The 23,168-nt window shown below is 40.8% G+C and overlaps 1 protein-coding gene across 1 annotated transcript in view; it reads left to right on the top strand.

Moving 5' to 3' along the window:
• The first annotated feature begins 7,893 nt into the window (after window positions 1-7,893).
• Window positions 7,894-23,168, top strand: part of pola1 (polymerase (DNA directed), alpha 1) — a 268,722-nt gene continuing 253,447 nt past the window's right edge. Inside the window, exons 1-5 of the mRNA XM_060833523.1 lie at window positions 7,894-7,982; window positions 18,919-19,043; window positions 21,634-21,730; window positions 21,839-21,919; window positions 22,463-22,578. Of these exons, the coding sequence (XP_060689506.1) occupies window positions 7,940-7,982; window positions 18,919-19,043; window positions 21,634-21,730; window positions 21,839-21,919; window positions 22,463-22,578 (462 nt within the window). The 5' untranslated portion in view covers window positions 7,894-7,939. The remainder of the gene's footprint in view (window positions 7,983-18,918; window positions 19,044-21,633; window positions 21,731-21,838; window positions 21,920-22,462; window positions 22,579-23,168) is intronic.

The following is a 23,168-nucleotide window of genomic DNA, read 5'->3' as shown; positions in this document are numbered from 1 at the left end:
TCAGGCAAAGGTCATACCAAGTTTGATCCTCGTACCATGCAAATGTGCTGAGTCATGCAAAGTATTATTCCTCTCTGCTCTGAGCTGATGTTGGGATTAGATGCTCTTTCCCTCCAATTTATTTTTACATTGCAATCTTCTTTTAGGACTGTTGGAGAAATTAGCCCAATAAAACAGAGTCCACACAAACCATAGAATCATAGAGATGTACAGCATGAAAACAGACCCTTCGGTCCAACCCGTCCATGCCGACCAGATATCCCAACCCAATCTAGTCCCACCTGCCAGCACCCAACCCATATCCCTCCAAACCCCTCCTATTCATATACTCATCCAAATGCCTTTTAAATGTTGCAATTGTACCAGCCTCCACCACATTCTCTGGCAGCTCATTTCATACACATACCACCCTCTGCATGAAAAAGTTGCCCCTTAGGTCTCTTTTATATCTTTCCCCTCTCACCCTAAACCTACTCCCTCTAGTTCAGGACTCCCCCACCCCAGGGAAAAGACTTTGTCTATTTATCCTATCCATGTCCCTCATAATTTTGTCAACCTCTATAAGGTCACCTCTCAGCCTTCGACACTGCAGGGAAGACAGCCCCAACCTGTTCAGCCTCTTCCCATAGCTCAAATCCTCCAACCCTGGCAACATCCTTGTAAATCTTTTCTGAACCCTTTCAAATTTCACAACATCTTTCCGATAGGAAGGAGAACAGAATTGCATGCAATATTCCAACAGTGGCCTAACCAATGTACTGTACAGCCGCAACATGACCTCGCAACTCCTGTACTCAATACTTTGACCAATAAAGGAAAGCATACAAAATGCCTTCTTCACTATCCTATCTACCTGCGACTCCACTTTCAAGGAGCTATGAACATTCATTCCAAGGTCTCTTTGTTCAGCAACACTCCTTAGGACCTTACCATTAAGTGTATAAATCCTGCTAAGATTTGCTTTCCCAAAATGCAGCACCTCACATTTATCTGAATTAAACTCCATCTGCCATTTCTCAGACCATTGGCCCATTTGGTCAAGATCCTGTTGTAATCTGAGGTAACCCTCTTCGCCGTCCACTACACCTCCAATTTTGGTGTCATCTGCAAACTTGCTGACTATACCTCTTTTGCTCGCATCCAAATCATTTATGCAAATGACAAAAAGTAGAGGGCCCAGCACCGATCCTTGTGGCACTCCACTGGTCACAGGCCTCCAGTCTGAAAAACATCCCTCCACCACCACCCTCTGTCTTCTACCTTTGAGCCAGTTCTATATCCAAATGGCTAGTTCTCCCTGTATTCCATGAGATCTAACCTTGCTAATCGGTCTCTTATGGGGAACCTTGTCAAACGCCTTACTGAAGTCCATATAGATCACATCAACTGCTCTGCCCTCATTAATCTTCTTTGTTACTTCTTCAAAAAACTCAATCAAGTTTGTGAGACATGATTTCCCACGCACAAAGCCATGTTGACTATCCCGAATCAGTCCTTGCCTTTCCAAATGCACGTACATCCTGTCCCTCAGGATTCTCTCCAACAACTTGCCCACCACCGAGGTCAGGCTCACCGGTCTATAGTTCCCTGGTTTGTCTTTACCACCCTTCTTAAACAGTGGTACCAAGTTCACCAACCTCCAGTCTTCCGGCACCTCACCTTTGACTATCAATGATACAAATATCTCAGCAAGAGGCCCAGCAATCACTTCTCTAGCTTCCCACAGAGTTCTCGGATACACCTGATCAGGTCCTGGGGATTTATCCACCTTTAACCGATTCAAGACATCCAGCACTTCCTCCTCTGTAATCTGGACATTTTGCAAAATGTCACCATCTATTTCCCTACGGTCTATAACTTCCATATCCTTTTCCACAGTAAACTTCAGTTCAAAGTACTTGGTCCCTTGGTTTATGTGGGAGAAACATAATCACAGAAGTAGTTTTTCCCTTTAAAAAAACTGAATGAAATTTAGTGCCATTTCATTTTAATTTTTTTCCCCGAGTTAATCAGGTAAAAACATGCACAGGGACAGCAGCTTCAAGTTCGTGTAGAAGCTGATCTGCAACATGTGCTTCCATCTGATTATATGGTAAATCTGGCTGCTCGGCATCCTTAAAGTTTCATTGTTTATTTGAAAAATGGAGCTACTTCAGGACACAGCTGATTCCTTATCATCAGTCACATTATGAAGACAGATGCATTTGATTTTTTTCAGTGATATTGGGATTTTTGTGCTAATATTGTTTTCTACATAGATATTATGTTATACACAAACTCTCTTTTTTAATTATCAAAGTATTAAATTAAAGTGTCCATGAGACAAAATAATGGTATCTCAGTTCATGTAGTTTAAATCAACACAGCTCAGCTGGCAAGTATTTAGGTACAATCCCAACTACTGGGTTCCAGGATTTGCCTTATTGCTGTTTCCAACAATCAATTTGGCTGCGTCTGGAATTGTCATATACTGGAATTATTTTGTTAATGTCAGGATTTGAATTGAATAATTAATTAACAAGTGAATTAACAAAATGCATAGTATAATGGAGGGAAAAGAAAATATAATTTTCTGACCTCCACCAACTACAAATTTACAACAATCGAAAATGCTGGAAATATTCAGCAGGTCTGGCAGCATCCCTGAGTGGCGAAAATGAGGCCTGAATATTTGCTCCCAACTGAGAGCACAGGGCTGGAACATTTCCCAGCTCTGTAAACCTAACCCATGTGAAGGTGGTCCAAGGAGTCCAGTCATCTGAGAAGGGTTTTCTGGAAGGCAAGCTGGCTGACCTTAGAATAAGTACAGAGGCTGCACAGTATAGAAGCAGGTTGGCCAGAAAGCCTTCTCTGGGGTTCCAGTGCTCTGTTGAATTTTTAAAATTGAAATATGAAACAGCACCCCTTACATCTCCATGCTGCATACATGCCAACCCATGCTAAATCATCCAAAGAGCAGGAGAATAGACGTTTCAGGCATGAGCCCTTCTTCAGGTAGGGCTTTCCTCATTCCTGAAGAAGGACTCATGCCCAAAACTTCGATTCTCCTGCTCTTTGGATGCTGCCTGACCTGCTGCATGTCTCCAGCAACACATTTTCAGCTCTGATCTCCAGCATCTACAGTCCTCACTTTCTCCTCCATGCTAAATCATACCCACCCAAACCCATAGTCCATCATGCAGTCCACAGCCATCTATGCCCCTATACCCAATACCTCTAGGCCAAACTTTACCCCTTGATTAACCACCAATGGCCCTTTCCAGCCTCTGAACCAAATAGAGACAAAACATATCAACCCATGACTCTTCACTATGAAATAGAGGATTAAGAAATCAGTCATGCTGCACTCATTAGGCTTCAGCTGCATGTCTGAAGACAGACTGAAAGAGCAAGCTTTTTTTTTGTTTAATCTAGAGAGATATTTCAATTATTAAATGTTAGGAGTTTAAAACAACTTTACATCTTGACAGTTGATTATGGGAGTTCCCTTCAACACTTTTGACTGCTCGCTTGATATTTCCAATGAGCTTGACAGTTAATTGGTTTAACACTTTTTACTGCACATTCATGTCTACATTTGACATCGCCAAAGGACGTCTTACCTTTCCAAAGAACATTTGACCTCTCGTAATTGGAATCTCAAGAACATATACAAAAGGTTACCTATTTCTCCAACAAGATTCCTCACTCTCACCCCCACCTCCCAAATGATTCTGTGACAGTTAGACATGTTTTTACCAGATCTATTTTATGCATGTTCATTTTCACACACCTAGGTAACCAGAATTAAGTACAAGTGGAGAGGCTGCTGATTTATGTGGACAGCTGCCTGTCTAAATGCCATATGTGTTAAGTACATCATGTTCCCATTGCTGCACCAACAAAATTGATAGGTGATGTGTTTAGTGGCTCAACTTCCAGACTTTGGCAACTCCACCATATTTCAAAGATACAAGCTCTCCACATTATTGTGAAAATCTAGGTCAGAATACATGTTGACAATCTTTCATCAGATCAGAAAGTTTGCCTGTTTGCCTGTCCACAAATGCTGACTTGACCTGATGTGTATATTTAAAAGTTTTTGCTTTTATTTCATATTTCTAGCATGCACAGTACTTTGCATTTCTATTAAAGTCTGTGAGAGGCTAGAAGGCAAGGGAAGTGATGGACAGGGAGGATTTTGCAAGGTTAAGAGAGATAAATAAATTGGATAAAATAAAGAAATGGAAGAAAAACAAGTTAGCTGTGGGATGAAGGAAAAATTGGATTGTCTTATCCCATCCTACCTGTGGACCTAGTCTGATGAAAATTGGAGAAATAAATTAGAAAATAGGAAACGAAAGAAAATGAAAGGTACATTTCAATGGGTGGGATGGGTAATAGCGAAGGAAATTCTTTCACTAACTTAAAAATTTGTTTAGCAACGTAGGTGACATGGGAAATGAAAAATCATTTGCTTACAACAGATTGAATAGGATTGCAGAAGACTTCCACTTAAATGAACAAATTGTTTTTAAAAAAGGTTGTTCTTGAGGAACTGCTGTCCTGATTAAAGTAAAATACTTTGAAATACTGTCCTCATACTTTGTTAGCTAATTAACTTTTAAAATGATGGCAAAATCACTATGACACAAAAACATGTCCAACATGGAGCTATTTGTTACAGAATCCAGGTTAACCTTTCTTGTACAGTATTATTGCACATTTTCTTTGTTTCCCTGGTTGATATGAATGCTGATGCTTTTGTAAACTGTGAACATGAGAAAAACCTCAAACTAAATTTGTAAGGAAAAATAAGCTGATTTGTTGAAATTATTGCAGGTTGTCAGTGCTTAGGAAAGTATTGGGACGAGGTACACATTCTTCCCCATTTGTCCAGATGTTAGTGGATAGCATTTAGGATTAGGGACTCCAGATATTATTTCTTTTCCCCAGCAAAGTGTGCAGAGATGGGTCTTAATAGCTCATCGGCTGCAAATGTACTTTCAACTTGCCAGTAATGGCAGGGAATCAAAGCTCAGACCATTCAGCTGCTCAACTGGACAGCCCTTTTAGCTACCAGACTATAAGGGAGCTTGCAGTGCACTGTGCCTCCAGGTTTTCTGTCTGACCATCATGAATGTTTTTGCTTATTTCAGATTGTTTTGAGATCCAGTAAGGTAAATAATAAAGCCTTAAAGTTTGTTTGAGACAACTGGACCTTGTTTCTCTTTGGCTGAAGGGGAACAGCTATAACTTACAGAGGTAGACAATTGTTTACTTTGAGTGTTGCAGTCCTAAGAAATCATTGGAATAATTTGGCGATGTAGACCAGGGCTCCTAAGAAGGGAAGAATGGGGAATCAAGGGTTATGTTCGAGACAGCAAGAGAATGGGATTGAGAAATGTACCAGCAATGACTGAATGGTGGAACAACCTCAATAGGCCCAATAGCCTGATTCTGCTCCTGTACCTTATGGTCTTAAATAGAGAATACTGCAGGGGAGTCATTATCTTCTAGAATCTACATAAGGGTTTTTCTGGGATTTGACATGTTGCTTCAAATTACATATTCACAATATTAATAGTCAATTACAACATTACTTTTAGGCCCTTGGCAACCACTTTAAATGGAGGCTGGCAGCAAGTCACCTAAATCAGGTAAATAGATGATGGCTATGCCACCTCCAAGATGTTCAAGGTTTGTACAAAGATTTGTAGCTCGTGTGCCGGATGTTGTGGTTTTGGGTATGTTCGCCGAGCTGGGAAGTTGGTTTGCAGACTTTTCGTCCCCTAACTAGGTGACAGCTTCTGTGCTTTGAAGCTTGTGAAGTGCTGCTGTACTGTGTCTTTTGGACTTGAGCCTTTACAGTTCTTTCAAGTCAACTTGCAAAATGTTTGCTCACTCACATCTAGGAACCTTCCCATCTACTTGTACTGAGGAAAGAAGTCAAAATCTTGAGCCTGACTAAAGATTGACATAAAATAAAACAACGAATGGCAGATGCTGGAGATCTGAAACAGAGAAACATGAACTCTGCAGTATTTATTCCCACAGATGCAGCCAGACTAGCTGAGTTTCTCCAGCAATTTCTGTTGTTGTTAAAGATTGATGTAATGCTTTTGAACGCTTAATTCTCACTGAGGCTAGCAGCTTCACATTCTGGATTAATCCACATCTTGGAGATCATAATTGTGGGTACGTTCACTGAACTGGGAAGCTGATTTGCAGACATTTCGTCCCCGCCCGGGTAACATCTTCAGTGCTTTGGAGCCCTTGACAAAAGACCCTATACCCATCATGTATGTGCAAGACAAATGAATTTACAGGATTCCATGTAAAGCCTGTACAAAACACTATAGAGGGCAAACAGGCAGACAACTAGCAATCCACATCCACGGACACCAACCAGCCACTAAATGCCATGACCAGCTGTCCCTAGTAGCCACACACACAGATGACAAGGACTACATATTCGACTGGGTGAACACAACAATGATAGGACAAGCCAAACAGAAGACAGCCAGAAAATTTCTAGAAGCGTGGCACTCATCCACAGACTCCATCAACAAGCAGATAGATCTATGCCCAATATACCGGCCACTACGACAAACAACCGGAACTGGTAACCAAATGCAACAGAAACGGAAACAAATAAATTCCAGACACAGTACAGCAGTGCTTCACAGGAGGCTCCAAAGCACTGAAGATGTTACTTGGACAGGTGATGAAACATCTGCAAATCAACTTCCCAGCTTGGCGAACATATGCACAACTAGGATCTCCAAGGTGTAGATTAATACAGAATGTGAAGCTGCTGGCTTCAGTGAGAATTATGTGTTCAAAAGCATGACAGCAGTCTTTAACAACAACAGAAATTGCTGGAAAAACTCAGCTGGTCTGGTCGCATCTGTGGGAATAAAGCAGAGTTCATGTTTCTCTGTTTCAGATCTCTAGCATCTGTCATTCATTGTTTTATTTTACACCAGTTTTTAGTCAGGCTCAAAGTTTTGACTTCTTTCCTCAGTATAGGTAGATAGAAAAGGTCCTTGATGTGAGTAAATAAACATTTTGCAGGTTGACTTAAAGGAACCGTAAGGACTCAAGACTCATTCCAAGACTGAGCATGTAATCCAACAAAGGGAGCTGCAAAATCTGCTTCCTCACGCTGCTCTTGAAAATGGCAATGGCAAACAAACATTGACAAACAAAAAACTGCAAGAAAACAGTTCTGGCTGAAGCATCAATGGACAATAGGCCAACATGTTGTTGTATTAAAGTGCAGGCTCACATTACAATTTAAGATTTTGAAGAATTTGGAGATTTGCAATAATGTGTGGAGCTCTTAATAATATGAAAATATACTTTATAATGTGTTATAGTCAATGATTGTTGCATAGCTAATGCTATTGCCATTACACCAGTCTCTTGCCTTCTGATTCACGAAAAGGCAAAGTTAAAAATCACATAACACTAGGTTATAGTCCAACAGGATTATTTGGAAGCACTAGCTTTCAGGACGCTGCTCCTTCATCTGGTTGGGGAGTATAAGATCGTAAGATACAGAATTTACAGCAAAAGTTTACCCTGTAATGTAACTGAAATAATATCTTGAAAAAGACCTGAATTGTTAAAGTCTCTCATCTTTTAGAATGAACATGTTGAAGGAACAGCACTCCGAAAGCTAGTGCTTCCAAATAAATCTGTTGAACTATGATCTGGTGGTGTGTGATTTTTAACTTTGTCTACCCCAATCCAACACTGGCATCTCCAAATCATAAAACCACAACTCCTGCAGAGTGCCTTGATGAAAGATGGCTGCGCTCTATGCTGCACTCCCCCACACTCCTGCGCCGTGCCGAATGACGTCCTTCCGAACGAGCAATTACATTCATTTCAGTTCCGGAAGGTTTGGCGCCAGATTTTGCTGTGAATCAATAGTGGGCCGGAGCGGGAGAGAATGGGTCCGGATAGGGAGGCTGGAAGTGAGCCCGAACAGCAAGGTAATGAATGGGGAGCAGCGTGGGCAGGCGGAGGATACGGTCTGGGGAGATTGGGGTTTGATTGCAAGGTCATCAGGTTGAACAGAAACAGTGTATGTAGATGGTGCATTTGCTGCTTATTACTGATCCATGTAGTTTATAGGAACTGATGAGCGCATTGCATAGATTACAGGGTTTGCATTCCGGTTTGCAACTACTCAGGCAGGAATTACAGATACAGCTGATGTACAAAAGCCAGGCACGTCTCTGGTATTACTGCCAGCACTCTGTTCTGCTTCCTTGTGTTGCTTATCCAGGTGGTGCAGATCGAGGGCTGGGCCCTGACTGCTGGATATACAGCCAGTGTGGTAGGCAATACCTGCACTTTATCCTGTTTTCAAAAAAAAAATCTTTGATTCACTTCTTGGAAATAGTGTTTTTGAACTGCAGTGCACTTTTACTAACACCGTACATTAACAGGAATTTTGAGTTCGCACATGATTTAATAGCTTCGCTGGAGGTTTGCAATGCAATGACAGTTGTGTTGCTGATGGTGAAACTCCTGGCATTACAGCTGAACTGTGAAATGACATTATTTCATATTTAAGAATACTTGTGTTTCTCTACCCCATTTTTAAAAGGAGCCCCTTAAAGAGATGCTTAAAAATCTATCCGTATATCTGATGAACTTATGCAAGTATTTTCCAATTGTATGTTTAAATGATTATTTGTTAGGAAACCTGCATCCAGGAATTTTCCTATAATCCTGGACTGACAACATGGTGGTGAAGTTCAGAGTAACCACGTTCCTAGGTGGGAATGTCAAATGCTAGGGGGCATAGGTTTAAGGTGAGAGGGGGGAAAGTTCAAAGGAGATGTGTGAGGCAAGTATTTTTTACACAGAGTATGGTAGGTATCTGGAGTGCATTGTCAGGAGAGATGGGAGAAGCAGATATCAAAGTTTCAGAAACATTTAGATGGACATGGGAACAGGCAAGGGATAGAGGGATATGGATCACATGCTGCAAGACAAGATGTGTTTAGATTGGCATCGTGTTGGTGTAGACACAAATGGGCTGAAGAGCCTGTTCCTGTGCTGTACTGTTCCAATTTAAATAAGTTGTCAGTCTTGGTAAAATGAGCTATTGTATTAGGTTAGATTCCCTACAGTGTAGAAACAGGCCCTTCGGCCCAACAAGTCCACACCGACCCTCCGAAGAGCAACCCACCCCGATCCATTCCCCTACATTCACCCCTGACAATTTAACATGGCTAATTCACCTGACCTGCACATCTTTGGATTGTGGGAGGAAACCGGAGCACCCAGAGGAAACCCATGCAGACACGGGGAGAATGTGCAAACTCCACACAGACAGTTGCCTGAGAGGGGAATTGAACTCGGGTCTCTGGCGCTGTGAGGCAGCAGTGCTAACCACTGAGCCACCGTGCTGTCCCCAGATCGATTCTGATTGATTTCAATGATTAGAGGTGACCTGATTCAGTAATAAAGTACAGTACTGCACACTTTAACTCTGTTCTAGACTTTGAGTTCCTCAGTATAGACTACAAATACTCCCTCCATTAATAACCAGCTCTCTGTTTCTAAGGACAATATTATTTTATCAGGCCACAATATAATGAGTGACTGACAAGTATGATTCTTTGTCATCAGTTCTTTTACATGTTGCTGAAGTTTTACACCTTGCTCTCATCAGGAAAAATGCAAGAATACCAAGTTTCAAACTATCACAAAAGTTTATACTCTAAGAGAAAAAGGTGCTGAATGTTGGCAAGCCAACTGTAGCCAAGGCATTGCCCTGAATAAAGCAATGTGGAACATCAGGCTGCCCACGCTGAAGGCTAAAACAGCATAAGGGATATGCAGTGGGTCTCAGGTCTCTGGCACAGAGCCTATCCCTGTTGCACAGAAGGGAAAGAGGGAAAGGAGGAGAGTGCAAGTCATTGGGACTCAATAGTTAGAGGGTCAGATAAAACGTTTGTTGGGAATGAATGAGACTCATGGTTGGTGTGTCGACTCCCAGATGCCAGGGTCCGTGATGTCTCGAATCGTATGTTTGGAAGAGGCTGATCAGCCACAAATCGTGGTCCATGTACGTACCAATGCCATATGTTGAAAGAGAGATAGGGGTGTAAGGCAGGATTTCAGGGAGCTAGGGTGGAAGCTGACAGCTAGAACAAACAGGGTTGTTATCTCTGGTTTGTTACCCATGCCACGTGATAACGAGGCAAGGAATAGCGAGAGATATCAGCTGAAGACGTGGCTGCAAGGATGGTGCAGGACGGAGGTTTTCAAGTACTCGGATAATTGGGGCTCATTCTGGGGAAGGTGGGACCCGTACAAACAGGACGGTCTTCACTTGAACCAGAGGGGTTCAGTATCCTGGGTGGGAAATTTGCTGGTGCTATTCGGGTGAGTATAACTAGCTCAGCAGGGGGATGGGAACCTGAGATGTAGTTGCAGTGCACAAGAGGATGAGAATAGGGAGGACAGGGACAGGATTTCATGGTCACAGGAATGTGCTTGCAGACAGCAAACTGGTTTGAAGTGTGTTTATTTCAGTGCCAGAAGTATCCGAAATAAGGTAGGTGAGCTTGCAGCATGGATAGGTGCCTGGGACTTTGATGTTGTGGCCATTTCAGAGACATGGCTAGAACAGGGTGAGGAATGGATGTTGCAGGTTCCAGGGTTTAGATCTTTCATTAAGAACAGGCAAGGCGGTAAAAGAGGGCAAGGTGTGCCCTTGTTAGTCAAGGATAGTATAACGGTGGCTGAAAGAATTTTTGACAAGGACTCATCTATTGAGATAATGTGGACTGAGGTTTGAAACAGGAGAGGAGAGGTCACACTGCTTGGAGTTTTTTATAGGTCTCCGCAGAGTTCCAGGGAGGTGGAAGAGAGGATTGGCAAAATTATTCTGGGTAGGAGTGAAAGGAACAGGGTGGAAATGCTATAACTCTAATACATCAGATGGATCAGTTTTTGTCCAATGTGTGCAGGAGGGTTTCCTGACACAGTATGTCGAACGGCCGACAAGAAGGGAGGCCACACTGGATCTGGTGCTTGGTAATGACCAGGCCAGATGTTTGATTCAGTTGTAGATGAGCACTTTAGAGAGAATGACCACAATTCAGTTACATTTAGTTTAGCAATGGAAAGGGATAGGTACATGCCACAGGTCAAGAGTTGTCGATGGTGCAAGGGCAATTATAATGCGATTAGGCAAGAATTAGGATGCGTAGAATGGGGTAGAAAAATGCAGGGGATGCGGACAATGGAAATTTGGAGCTGGTTTAAGGAACAGATATTGCGTGTCCTTAATAGGTATATTCCTGTCAGACAGGGAGGAAGTGATAAGGCAAGGGAACCATGGTTTACTGCAGAAATTGCATCTCTTGTTAAGCAGAAGAAGGACTCTTATATGTTGATGAGGCAAGATGGTTCAGAAGAGGCATTGGAGAGTTAGAGATCAGCTAGGAAGGATTTAAAGAGAGAGTTAAGAAGAGCAAAGAGAGGACATGAGCAGGAGAACCTGAAGTTTTTTATAGGTATGTGAGGAATAAGAGGATAACTAGGGTAGGAATGGGGCCAGTCAAAGACAGAAGTGGGAAGTTGAATGTAGACCCTGTTGAGATCAGAGAGTGCTAAATGAACATTTCTCATCAGTTTTCACTCAGGAAAAGGAGAGTATTGTAGAGGAGAAGAATGAGGTATTAGACTAGAAAGGTTCGAGGTTAGTTATGAAAGGTGTTATCAATTCTAGAAGGAGCAAAAGTGGACAAGTTCCCTGGGCCGGATGGGATTTATCCGAGGATTCTCTGGGAAGCTGTGGAGGAGATAGCAGAGCCTTTGGCTTTGATATTTGCGCCATCATTGTCTACAGGTTTAGTGCCAGAGGACTGGAGGATTGCAAATGTGCCCTTGTTCAAGAAGGGCAATAGAGATGACCCAGGTAATTATAGAGCAGTGAGCCTTACGACTGTTGTAGGAAAGGTTTTGGAAAGGATTATAAGAATTAAGATTTATAATCATCCAGCAAGCAATAATTTGATTTTAGATAGTCAACATGGTTTCGTCAAGGTCGTGCCACATAAACTTTATTGAATTACTTTGAAGAAGGTGACCAAGCATTTAGATGAATGTAGGGCAGTTGACGTGGTATACATGGACTTCAGTAAAGCCTCTGATAAGGTTCCACATGGTAGGCTGTTGGAGAAAATGCAGAGGCATGGGATTAGAAACTGGCTTTCTGAAAGAAAGCATCAAGTGGTGGTTGATAGAAAATATTCAGCCTAGAGTCCGGTTACTAGTGGTGTGCCACAAAGATCTATTTTGGGACCACTGCTGTTTGTCATTTTTATAAAAGACTTAGATGATTAGTAAATTTATGGATGACACTCAAGTTGATGGAGTAGTGGACAGTGTGGAAGAATGTTGCAGGTTGCAGGGGTTTGGATAAACTGCAGAATTGGGTTGAGAGGTGGCAAATGGAGTTCAATGCAGCTAAATGTGAGGTGATGCACTTTGTGAAGAATAACAGGAAGGCAGAGTACTGGTTCAATGGAAAGATTCTTGGTAGTGTGGATGTGCAAAGGGATCTTGGAGTCTATGCACATAGATCCCTGAATGTTGCCACCCAAGTTGATAGTGCTGTTAAGAAGGTAAACGGTGTGTTAGGTTCCATTGGTAGAGGGATTGAGCTCCGGAACCGCAATATCATGCTGCAACTATACAAAACGCTAGTGCAGCTGCACTTGGAATATTGAGTACAGTTCTGGTCGCCATATTTCAGGAAGGATGTGAAAGCATTGGGAAAGGTGCAGAGGAGATTTCCCAGGATGTTGCCTGGTCTGGAGGGAAGATCTTATGAGGAAAGACTGAGAGACTTGGATCTGTTCTCATTGGAAAAAAGAAGGCTAAGAGGGGATTTGATAGAGACATACAAGATGATCAGAGGATTAGATAGGGTAGACAGTGGAAGTCTTTTTCCTAGGATGATGAAGTTAGCTTGTACGAGGGGGCGTAACTACAAATTGAGGGGTAATAGATTTAAGACAGATGTCAGAGGCAGGTTCTTTACTCAGAGTGGTAAGGGCGTGGAATGCCCTACTTGCCAATGTAGTTAACTCAGCCACATTAGGGAGATTTAAACAATCCTTGGATAAGCACATGGATGATGATGGGATAGTGTGGAGGGGGGCGAGCTGAGAATAGTTCACAGGTCGGCGCAACATTGAGGGCCGAAGGGCCTGTTCTGCACTGTATTGTTCTATGTTGTAACTTGTTCTCCTCATTTACAGATTTGGAGTGAATGTTTGTGAATGTATGCCAGTTCTAGCAACTGAAATTGGTTACTTTGGGAGGTATGAAAGAACAACAGAAAATTAGAGAAACTCTGGTGTGGCATTTTCTATGGGGAGAGAAGCAGTTAATCTTTTGAGTCCAACAATCAGTTCTGAAGAAGTATCTTTGGACTCAACCTTACCTCTGTTCCTCTCTCCAAATATGCTGCCAGACCAACTGAGTTTCTCTTGCGTCGTCTGCTTTTATTTCAGATCTCCAGCATCTGCAGTATTTTGCATTTACTTTAGGAAGTTAACAATTATTTTGAATTGTTAGTGGAGCGAAGTACTTTCTCAGGATTGTTCAGCAAGTGCCGTCCAATTTCTGGATCACACTAAACAGTGGACATTGTGGGGTTTGGAAGTTTGAGCTGGTTCTGTTCGACCTATCGTTTACCTATTACCAACAACTGAGGAACATGCACTTGTCATTTAATTATCCAAACTCCTAATGTTAGCACTAAAACTCAAACATGACTTTGCTGTACTGTGATATGTATAATCTCTGATGATGGTATCCTGTTGATGGAAAATGCCATGTGCTTAACCACTGCTGAGGTGATTCATTTCTAACATCTATGATCATCTTCTTGACTGTTGGGTGTGACCCCAACCAATAGAGAGTTCAATTTTCCTAGGGCTCCTTGATTCAACACTCTGCCGAATGCTGCCTGGATGTTATGGACAGTCATTCTCACCACATCTCTGGAATTCAGCTTCTTCGACCTTTTTTGGGGATCATTTTTGTAATGAGCCAAATGACAATGATGGAATCCAAACCTACAGGACAGCAGAGCAAATGCAGCTTGATAGCATAGCCATTCACACCTTCTATCTCTTTGCTGATGATTGAAAATAGATTGATTGGTCAATAAACTATAAACCAAAGAATTGCAAAGCTGGAAATCAGAAATAAAGTTAGAAATTGCTGAAAAAACTCAGCAGGTCTGACAGCATCTGTGGAGAGAAAGCAAAGTTAACATTTTGGTTTCAGTGATCTGTATTTATCCACATTATTTTGGTTGCGCCTGGACAATTTTCTAGATATTTTAACTGTGTTGGAAAAGTTTGGTTAAAGGTGCAGTTAGTTCTGGAGCATATGGCTACAATAACTGGAATGTGGTTAGGGACTATAGCCTTTGCTGTTGACAACGCTTCGACCTGTCACCATCACCCACCACCTGCATCCACCATCACCTTCCCAGCTACCTGCCACCGAGTCGCTCACACACTCACACTCACCACATACGCCCATATTCCTGATAAAGGCTTTATGCCTAAAACGTCAAATCTGCTCTTCCTCAGATGCTGTCTGACCTGCTGTGCTTTTCCAGCACCACGCTTTTCAACTCTGATGTCCAGCATCTGCATTCCTCGCTTTCTCCTGTTGACAATGCAGTCAGACATTTCTGGAGATAACATACAATGAATTGTGTTTACTAAAGATGGTGTCTTTTTCTTGTATGTGGTTGGAGTCCTCAAGAGGAGGCTGACATGGATCATTCACTTTGTACTTCTGGTTTTAAAGCGTTATCTTTTCCACTTAAGTGATGAACTTCAACACATTTTTAAATTCATTCTTTAAGTGTTGCTGGCTGGACCAGCATTTATTGACCATCAGAACATCTTTCAAGACTGAATGTGTCATGTTGTTGAATAGATTTGTAGATTGTGGGATTGCTTAGCTTCTGGAGTAGAGTGGTGCTGGAAAAGCACAGCAGTTCAGGCAGCATCCGAGGAGCAGCAAAAGCCCTTCATCAGAAATACAGGTCGTTGAGGGCTTTTGCACGAAACGTCGACTTTCATGCTCTTCGGATGCTGCCTGAACTGCTGTGCTTTTCCAGCAGCACTCTACTCCAGAATCTGGTTTCCAGAATCTGCAGTCATTGTTTTTACTTACCGGATTGCTTAGTTTGTCTATTTGATGTACTTCCACTATTTAGCATGCATCTCATCCTGTGTTGCCCTTTTCCCACATTTTATATATGGGTATGCACGTGGCATACATTTCAACAACTCCCTACGGAAGTAGAGTTACTCCCCTGGCATTGATCGTAATGCTGGAGTGAGTGGTGTACTGGGCAGCGAGATTACGGATTGTGATGGAATGCAATTCTGCAACTGCACTGGCCAGCAGCATCTCAGGAATGCTCAGTTTTGAGCTCCTAACTTTATTCTGAATTTATCTCATTCAACATAATGCGAGTGTCACTCAACATAGGGATGAACACTTGTTAAGATGGAACTTTGTCTCTAGAAGGACTGAGTGATTGTCATTCTAAGACATACTAACACCACTGATGTCTCTGCAAGTTAGATTGGTGAGCACAAGCTCTAGTAGGTTTTTCCATCTTACTGATTTTTCGATCTTGGCCAGCTTAGTCTGTAGTCCCTTTTGCTGAAGATCATTGAAGTCCCCCACTCCCTCGTGCATTCTACCCTGTTAACCTCAGTGCTTGTTCCAAGTAGTATTCAATATTGAGATTTGGAGATGCCGGTGTTGGACTGGGGTGTACAAAGTTAAAAATCACTCAACACCAGGTTATAGTCCAACAGGTTTATTAGGAAGCACTAGCTTTCGGAGTGCCACTCCTTCATCAGGTGGTTGCATCAGGACAACGACCTGATGAAGGAGTGGCCCTCCGAAAACTAGTGCTTCCAATTTAACCTGTTGGACTATAACCTGGTGTTGTGTGATTTTTAACACCACATTGAGATGTTCTGTTTCGAAGTGGAGGTTGACACTCTGATAATTAAAACTGAAACACCTAGAGAAGATTGCCTTAACTTGTAATCTGATAAATGACAAGGGGTATAACCTACCTCTCAACCCCCAAACTATTATAAAGGAATGGTTAAATGAAATGAAATCCTTTCACTCACTTTACACTTAACAAGTAAAAATTTATTTATTCAACTCTAACAGTAAACAATTTAACAGTTACTATGAAATGGGACAATTTCCTCTTACGTACTAACTGAACTAAATACTGGAATGAATGCTGTTCAAATAAGCACAAGTCTCATTTATATAAACCCATTTAATAAGAAGAATAAATTAAAACCTAACCTCTCCAATATTACACGGTCTGTCATCTTCACTTTATCTCCAATAAAGTTGATCTCGCATCACAAAGACCTTTCTTCTGATGATTCTTCTGTGATGTTTTTGAGCTGGAAATACTATGGTATCTTTGAGGGGTCTTTTTAGAATTTTACCATTTTCACACACCAACTTCATGACAGTACAAATTCATCAGCTGAGGGTTGGTAGTATGTGCTAACAGCTGGACGTTTCCTTGTCCATGTTTGACCCAATGCCATAAGACACATGATGTCAAGGTTAAATGTCCAAGGCACTCCTTCACCACTGTGTACAGACTACCATCATGCTTTGATCTGATATGCAGGGATCGTGCTGGAGCCGTTTGGGGCATTACAGTCAGTGATTAAAAAGCAAAACTGTATGTCAGTCTTTCTTTGACAGACTTGTGGTATGCTCTCCTAATTCTGTCACAAGTCTCCAGATGTTAGTGTGGAAGACTTTGCAGGGTAGAATGGCCTGCAGTCTGCCTCTGTCAATTCATAGGCGTTGGTAAGTACTGGGTGTCTGTCCAGTTCAGTTCTGTTTCTACTAATGGTTTGATACAACTGATTGTCTATCTAGTCAATGTTCGGGCATGGTTAAGAGTCAATATATTATTAGTCTGAAGGAATATGCAGTCAGACCAGATAAAGACAACAGATTTCTTTTCTAAAAGCACTTGTAAATTGGACTGATTTTTATGCTAATCTGCAAATTTCCATTACTGAGACTAGCTTTTTAAATCAGAGTTTTATTAAATAGTTTATATAGAAAGTAGAACAGTTCAGCACAGCAACATTAATTTAACCACTTGAATTCTTCATGATTAAATCAACATTTTCAGATGAGACCTGTGTCTGCAGCTCCATGATTGAACATGCTCTCATTTGAGAGCTAAGCATTCTATAGCTGCTAAATATGCTTTAGGTGGGGATCATTAATGCTGAAAGAGAAGTAAGAATACCTCATTTTAACATATAGAGCTATGCAACAAGATCTTACTACCTTTGAAACTAAACTAACTATGCTATGTATCTTAAAAATAATTAAATAAAACAACGAATAACGTGGCTTAAAACTACAGTCAGCTACATCAATCTTAATGCTATTTAATTCTGTAGAGATCACCTTTAAGTATACCACAGTCCCCTAGAGAATTCTCAGAGGTCACACTGACGTTTACTATATCTCAATAGTGGACATGTCAGATGCTTGTTCTGGTTACATTTCCAGTGCTGCCAAACTAATCTGATTGCTGCTTCCTTTTGGCGCAAGGATCTCTGGGAATCACCAGATTCTTCTTTAAATGAAACAAAGAACTGCAGGTGCTGAAGATCCGAAACAATAACAGAAATTGCTGGAGAAATTCAGCAGCTCTGGCGGCATCTGTGCAGAGAAAACAGTTAATGTTTTGAGTCCAGTGACCCTTCTTAATTCTCCTGCTAGCTTTTGTTTACTTAAAGTATCGATGAAGAGTTGCCTGCATTCCACATGGTAAATGATGAAGTTGTGTTTTTGCTTTTCTTACGAGACAGATCTAACTAACTCAACATTTCCTTTGGCTATGTCTTGGCAAGCTGCAAAATGAGCAAAGTCCAAACCACAATAGCTCACTCAGTAATTATTCATATAAATTTAAACTAAATAATCTTCCTAATCTGTACTCATATCCATAATGATGTAGCTTGCTCTGGGCTTTGTTCAAACTGACCTTTAAATTAATAATCCCACATCTACAATTTTTTTTAGGATAGAATGAAATAAATGGGTTTTACAACTTTTCTGGTACATCAAATGCTTTTAATCTAATATTCCTCTAGTATCCAAAACAAAGTCATCCATCTGGACAACACGGTGGCTCAGGGGTTACCACTGCTGCTTCACAGTGCCAGGAACCTGGGTTCAATTCCACCCTTGGGTGACTATCTGTGTAGAGTTTGCACATTCTCCCTGGGTTCTTATGGGTTACCACCGGATGCTCCGGTTTCTCCCACAGACTAAAGATGTGCAGCTTAGGTGCACTGACACATGCTAAGTGTGGGGTTAGGGGATGGGTCTATATTGGATGCTGTTTGGAGGGTCAGTGTGGCCTTGTTCTGCACTCTAGGAATTCTGTGATTCTATGGATTCCCATTACTATAAAGATTGCAAGCATCACATCTTTTGTACTTTCACTGTTTCACAGCTCAAGCCTTTCTAGCTATTAACCTTTCAAGCTAATGTGCCCCCAACCATTTCAGTGTAATAGACTTCAAACTTGCTTTAATTGCATTTATCTCTTTTTCTTGAACAACCAAAACCCATAACACGTAAACTGTGAACCAGCTGTTCATAGAGTATAAAGTGAAGCTCACGGAATTATAACCTTCTTCCATAACATACATTTCTGCTTGGTCCATTGAGTTTATGTTGGCACTTTTAAAGAGAAATCTACTGCCCACGTCAGTGAGAGTTAATGATATGATATATGAGCTAATGAAATATGGTCTGATTTCAAATTTAATTTTTCAGATGATGCCGACTCATGTGGCTTGGCGGTTACACGCTCGAAACGTAGTCGCAAAGATAAAGCAGGGCGAGTAGCAGCGCTGGAACGCCTGAAGAAGGCCAAGGCTGGTGAGAAGATAAAATATGAGGTAAAGTTGTTAATTTCAATCTTTAAAGACAAATTTGATGGGAGAAGTTGTGTTTCTGGTGAAGGATAGGTATCTTAACACAGAATCTGAACCATAAGGTTTCCATAGTAATATTTTACATTTAGTTATTTGTGGCAGTAAGGAATTCAAGTTCATGTGATTGATGTCAATTGACTGGTTTCTTGTTGGGGAAACAGTATTCATAGTGACTGTACAAGATTCTATAACCAAGGGTTGACCATCTCTTTTGTAGATTTGATCTAAAATCCTGAATATTACGTTGTTTCACAGTGTTCAGGACTTTATAAATGTTCTCAAATAGGAGAATAGGTTATCACTGGTCATCTATCAAAGCTAGATTTGATCCCATGCAAGTAAAGTTCAAGGAATTACAATGAAACTGAAATAAAATCAACAAGACAGTAATCTGAGATTGATTAGGAGAAAATGATTTACTTTCTTAATATGAGGCTGGAAGGATAGTATAGAAGGGAGGATTTCAGATTCCTGCAAGTATGGTACAACCTTAGTGACCAGGGGAGATTGGTATAGTCAGGATGATCTTTACCTTGACCTACTTCCATGTGGATTGGGTGAATAGGGCAGTGGGGAAAGATTAAAGTGAGTTCTTCTCTCTTGGTATCTCTCACTCCCATCTCTCATTCTGTTCTTAAATGTGCATAACTCTGTCTGCATTTTGATATCAAATTGATAAAGTTAGATTTTCTGGCCTGCTGTACATTTCTAACCTTTTCTTGTAATGCCAAATAAAATCTGAGGTTTCTCCACTATTTCTGCTGATTTATCTATTTCTTTATCTCAAGTGTATAGTTAATTACTTGTGTCGTTTCAGTGGGACTGATGGATAAGGGACAGGCTTCCTAAATGAGGATAGTGAATTCACATTCCATTTGGGGTGATGTGGCTTTTGAACATTAAACTAACACTGGATTCTGACCAAAGTTACTGGCTTTTGTGATGCACTGTTAGTGTCCAAGGTTCAAGCCCCATCTGCTACAGAGATGTGTTGTAACAAGTCTGAACAGGATTGATTAAAAAGATCTGTAAACAAGTCTGTTTACATCTAGTTGTAGAGAGAACAGTTTGACAATGCAGCACTTTTGCATTGTAAAGTCAGTTTAAATCATGTGCTGAAGTCCTGGGGTGGACATGAGCCTCTAAATGTAAGACTCTTTTTAAAAAAAACTGCCAAAATATCTGAAGTTTGAGGTTAGTGTCTATTGTAAATTCATGATAACCGTAGTACCTATGGGTGTTCTGATCCCCATGAGACCGATAACATGATAAAAGATATTTTAATTTCTGTTGACTGACTGAAAGAATCATGTGACAAACTTTAAAATTTTAAATCTGTTATTATATTAAAAAAACTAAAAGTAATATTCTCTATGCTACTTGGTAGCCAAATTAGACTCCAAAGTTTGATTTTTCTGTTTAACTTCTAAAATCATCAGAAATCCTTTTGGTTATGCTTTATTTTGTCCCTTAAATTGACAGTTCATCCTCCAAAAACCAGTCCTTAATGGTCTGTATCATTTTTCCATTTCCAGCAGGGTAACTTCTAGTCCTGAACTAACTTCCAAGGTGACATTCCATCCTTAACCAAAGCTAGGCAAATCTGTCAGTCTCTAAGTCATCAGGAGCTTGGCCTCTTCAATCTGAGTGTGAGCTTGCACTTGTAGTCTGCATGGTGATTCTGTAGAGAGTAGTGAGTAGCGATCTTTGTATGCTTTTTTTCTCTGATTCTTCTGGACTAGCCCATTTATGACAGACTCACTGGTTTCTAAGAAGTAAACTGATACTAAAGGGAGTTAGGCTTTGAGAAGGCAAGAGTCCATGATAGCTGCTTGATAGCTATCCTCCAGATCCCCAATTCCATTTGATCCAAGAATTAAATGGATAGTTTAATGAATGACCATTCCTGAAGCCTGACATTTGTAACACTTCTCTGACTTGAGGAGATGAAATATCAACACTGTTGCCCTGGCCATTGTTTACAGTGTGAGTGTCATGCACTTTTTTTCCCAGTTTACAAATAAACCTGGGTGTCCTTCAACCATCAGTAGTCAACCCACCAACCTTCCTGTCAAGTTGCTGTCACATAACTTAGGGTAAGGAATGAAGCTGGTTATAGAGAGAAGCCTAAAATTTACAGATGTGATTTTCTATAGGAATGCTAATGATGATACTACTTCAAGACCAATATTCTGTTGTCAGTTGTTACTGGAGAGCCTCTAGCGGCAGAACAGCAATTTTTCTTTAAAGCATCAAATTTATGAATACTTATGCTGTCTACAGGTTGTGGATAGGAGATCTGCATGTAATGCATGAATTCCAAAGGATTTGTTCTGCAGGTTGTATTGTGCATATGATCAGCATGTCTTTCTTGACAGATGCTATTTTACATTTAGTGGGACTTAATGCATGTGCTCAGTTAAAGCTTCTCTTGTGAAATAGTTTTGGTTTCTCTCCAACGTGCTCTTTAGTGCTCATTTGGTGTTCCTATATGGTTAAGTCCACTTCTTTTTCCCGTGGGGTATAATGTAGTGGTGACCTTGCTGTCTTTCAGGTTGAAAAGATTTCTAATGTTTACGAGGAACTGGACGAAGATCAATACTCCAAGCTTGTATGTGAACGGCAAGATGATGACTGGATAGTTGATGATGGTAAATGCTTAACTTCATTATATTCCTTCTTTGTGCAAATTCCTGTCCTTCCAAATAAGACTTTTACTCTATTTTCGTCAAATACTTGATAATTTTTGTATTTGGCAGATGGGGTTGGTTATGTGGAAGATGGTCGAGAAATCTTTGACGATGACTTGGAAGAAGATGTCTTTGATAAAAAAGACAACGGTAAGCATTTAGCAGTAAAAACTGAGAATGCTGCAAATACTCAGTCGGTCAGGCAGCATTTCAGAATTGAGAAACAGAGTTAGTGTTACAGGTCGATAATCTTACATCAGAACTCAAAGAAATTAGAAAATAGTTATCATTTTTAAACCAGTATTGAAGCAGACGGCCTGAAATTGATAGCAACTCCAATTCAATCCCCACAGATACTGCTTGACCTACTGAATAGTTCCAATGTTTTCAGATTTCCAGAGTCCGTGCCATTTTAGTTTTGTTGCAGTATTTTATTACATTAAAGTTGCGAGAACAATGTAGATTGTTATTTTTCTCATCACTTTTATTTTTGATGTGGATCATTGGTCATATACTCAAAGCTTTGAATATTTTCTTTCCTTAAGAGGAGTCATACCAGACACAATATTAACTTTGTTTTCCTCTCTCTACAGATATTGTAGTTTCTACAGCAATTTTTGTTTTTGTTTTACATATTGTCTTTATGTTGAAGTAGCTAAAACCTGTTTCCCACTCTGATGTCTGTTCTTGTAGACAAAGGAAAATCCAGTACAAATAAAGAGAAGAAAAATGTGAAGAATATGCTGGTTTCGAGGCCCAATAACATCAAATCCATGTTCTTGGCCAGCACAGCCAAGAAAAAAGTTGAGGTGTGGTATAAATGAGAGTAAATGAGATTCATGTTTCCTGCTTTTCCGAAGCACTTTGATTTTTTTTCTCCTCGTCTTTTTTTTACACACTCTGTTAACATCTTATCCTTCATAAGTTCGCAGGAGCAAAATGCAATTTAAAAAAAATTGATACTGGGGCATACACATTTTCAGTCTTTGAAGGTAGAGATTTGTAAACTAACATCGATTGTGTGCAATGGGCAATTATATGTGTAATTATGCACTATATTGTTGATTTTCAGAATGTATTTAGGACAGCTTAAGTTTTCCTTGTCTTTGTCCTTTGTTAACTTGACTTCTCAGAATTTTTCCCTCCTGCTGTATATTCTGGAGACATGAAGGTTTCAGATAAATGGAAATGTTAAATATCAAGAATTGTTGAAAATTTGCAATGTCAGTTGTGTCCTGAATATCCATTAAGGGCGGCACGGTGGCACAGTGGTTAGCACTGCTGCCTCACAGCGCCAGAGACCTGGGTTCAATTCCCGCCTCAGGCGACAGACTGTGTGGAGTTTGCACGTTCTCCCTGTGTCTGCGTGGGTTTCATCCGAGTGCTCCGGTTTCCTCCC

This window comes from Hemiscyllium ocellatum, chromosome 12 (genome assembly GCF_020745735.1).
Source record: "Hemiscyllium ocellatum isolate sHemOce1 chromosome 12, sHemOce1.pat.X.cur, whole genome shotgun sequence".
In the NCBI taxonomy this organism is placed as follows: domain Eukaryota; kingdom Metazoa; phylum Chordata; class Chondrichthyes; order Orectolobiformes; family Hemiscylliidae; genus Hemiscyllium; species Hemiscyllium ocellatum.
This window is presented reverse-complemented; position numbering and strand designations above follow the sequence as displayed.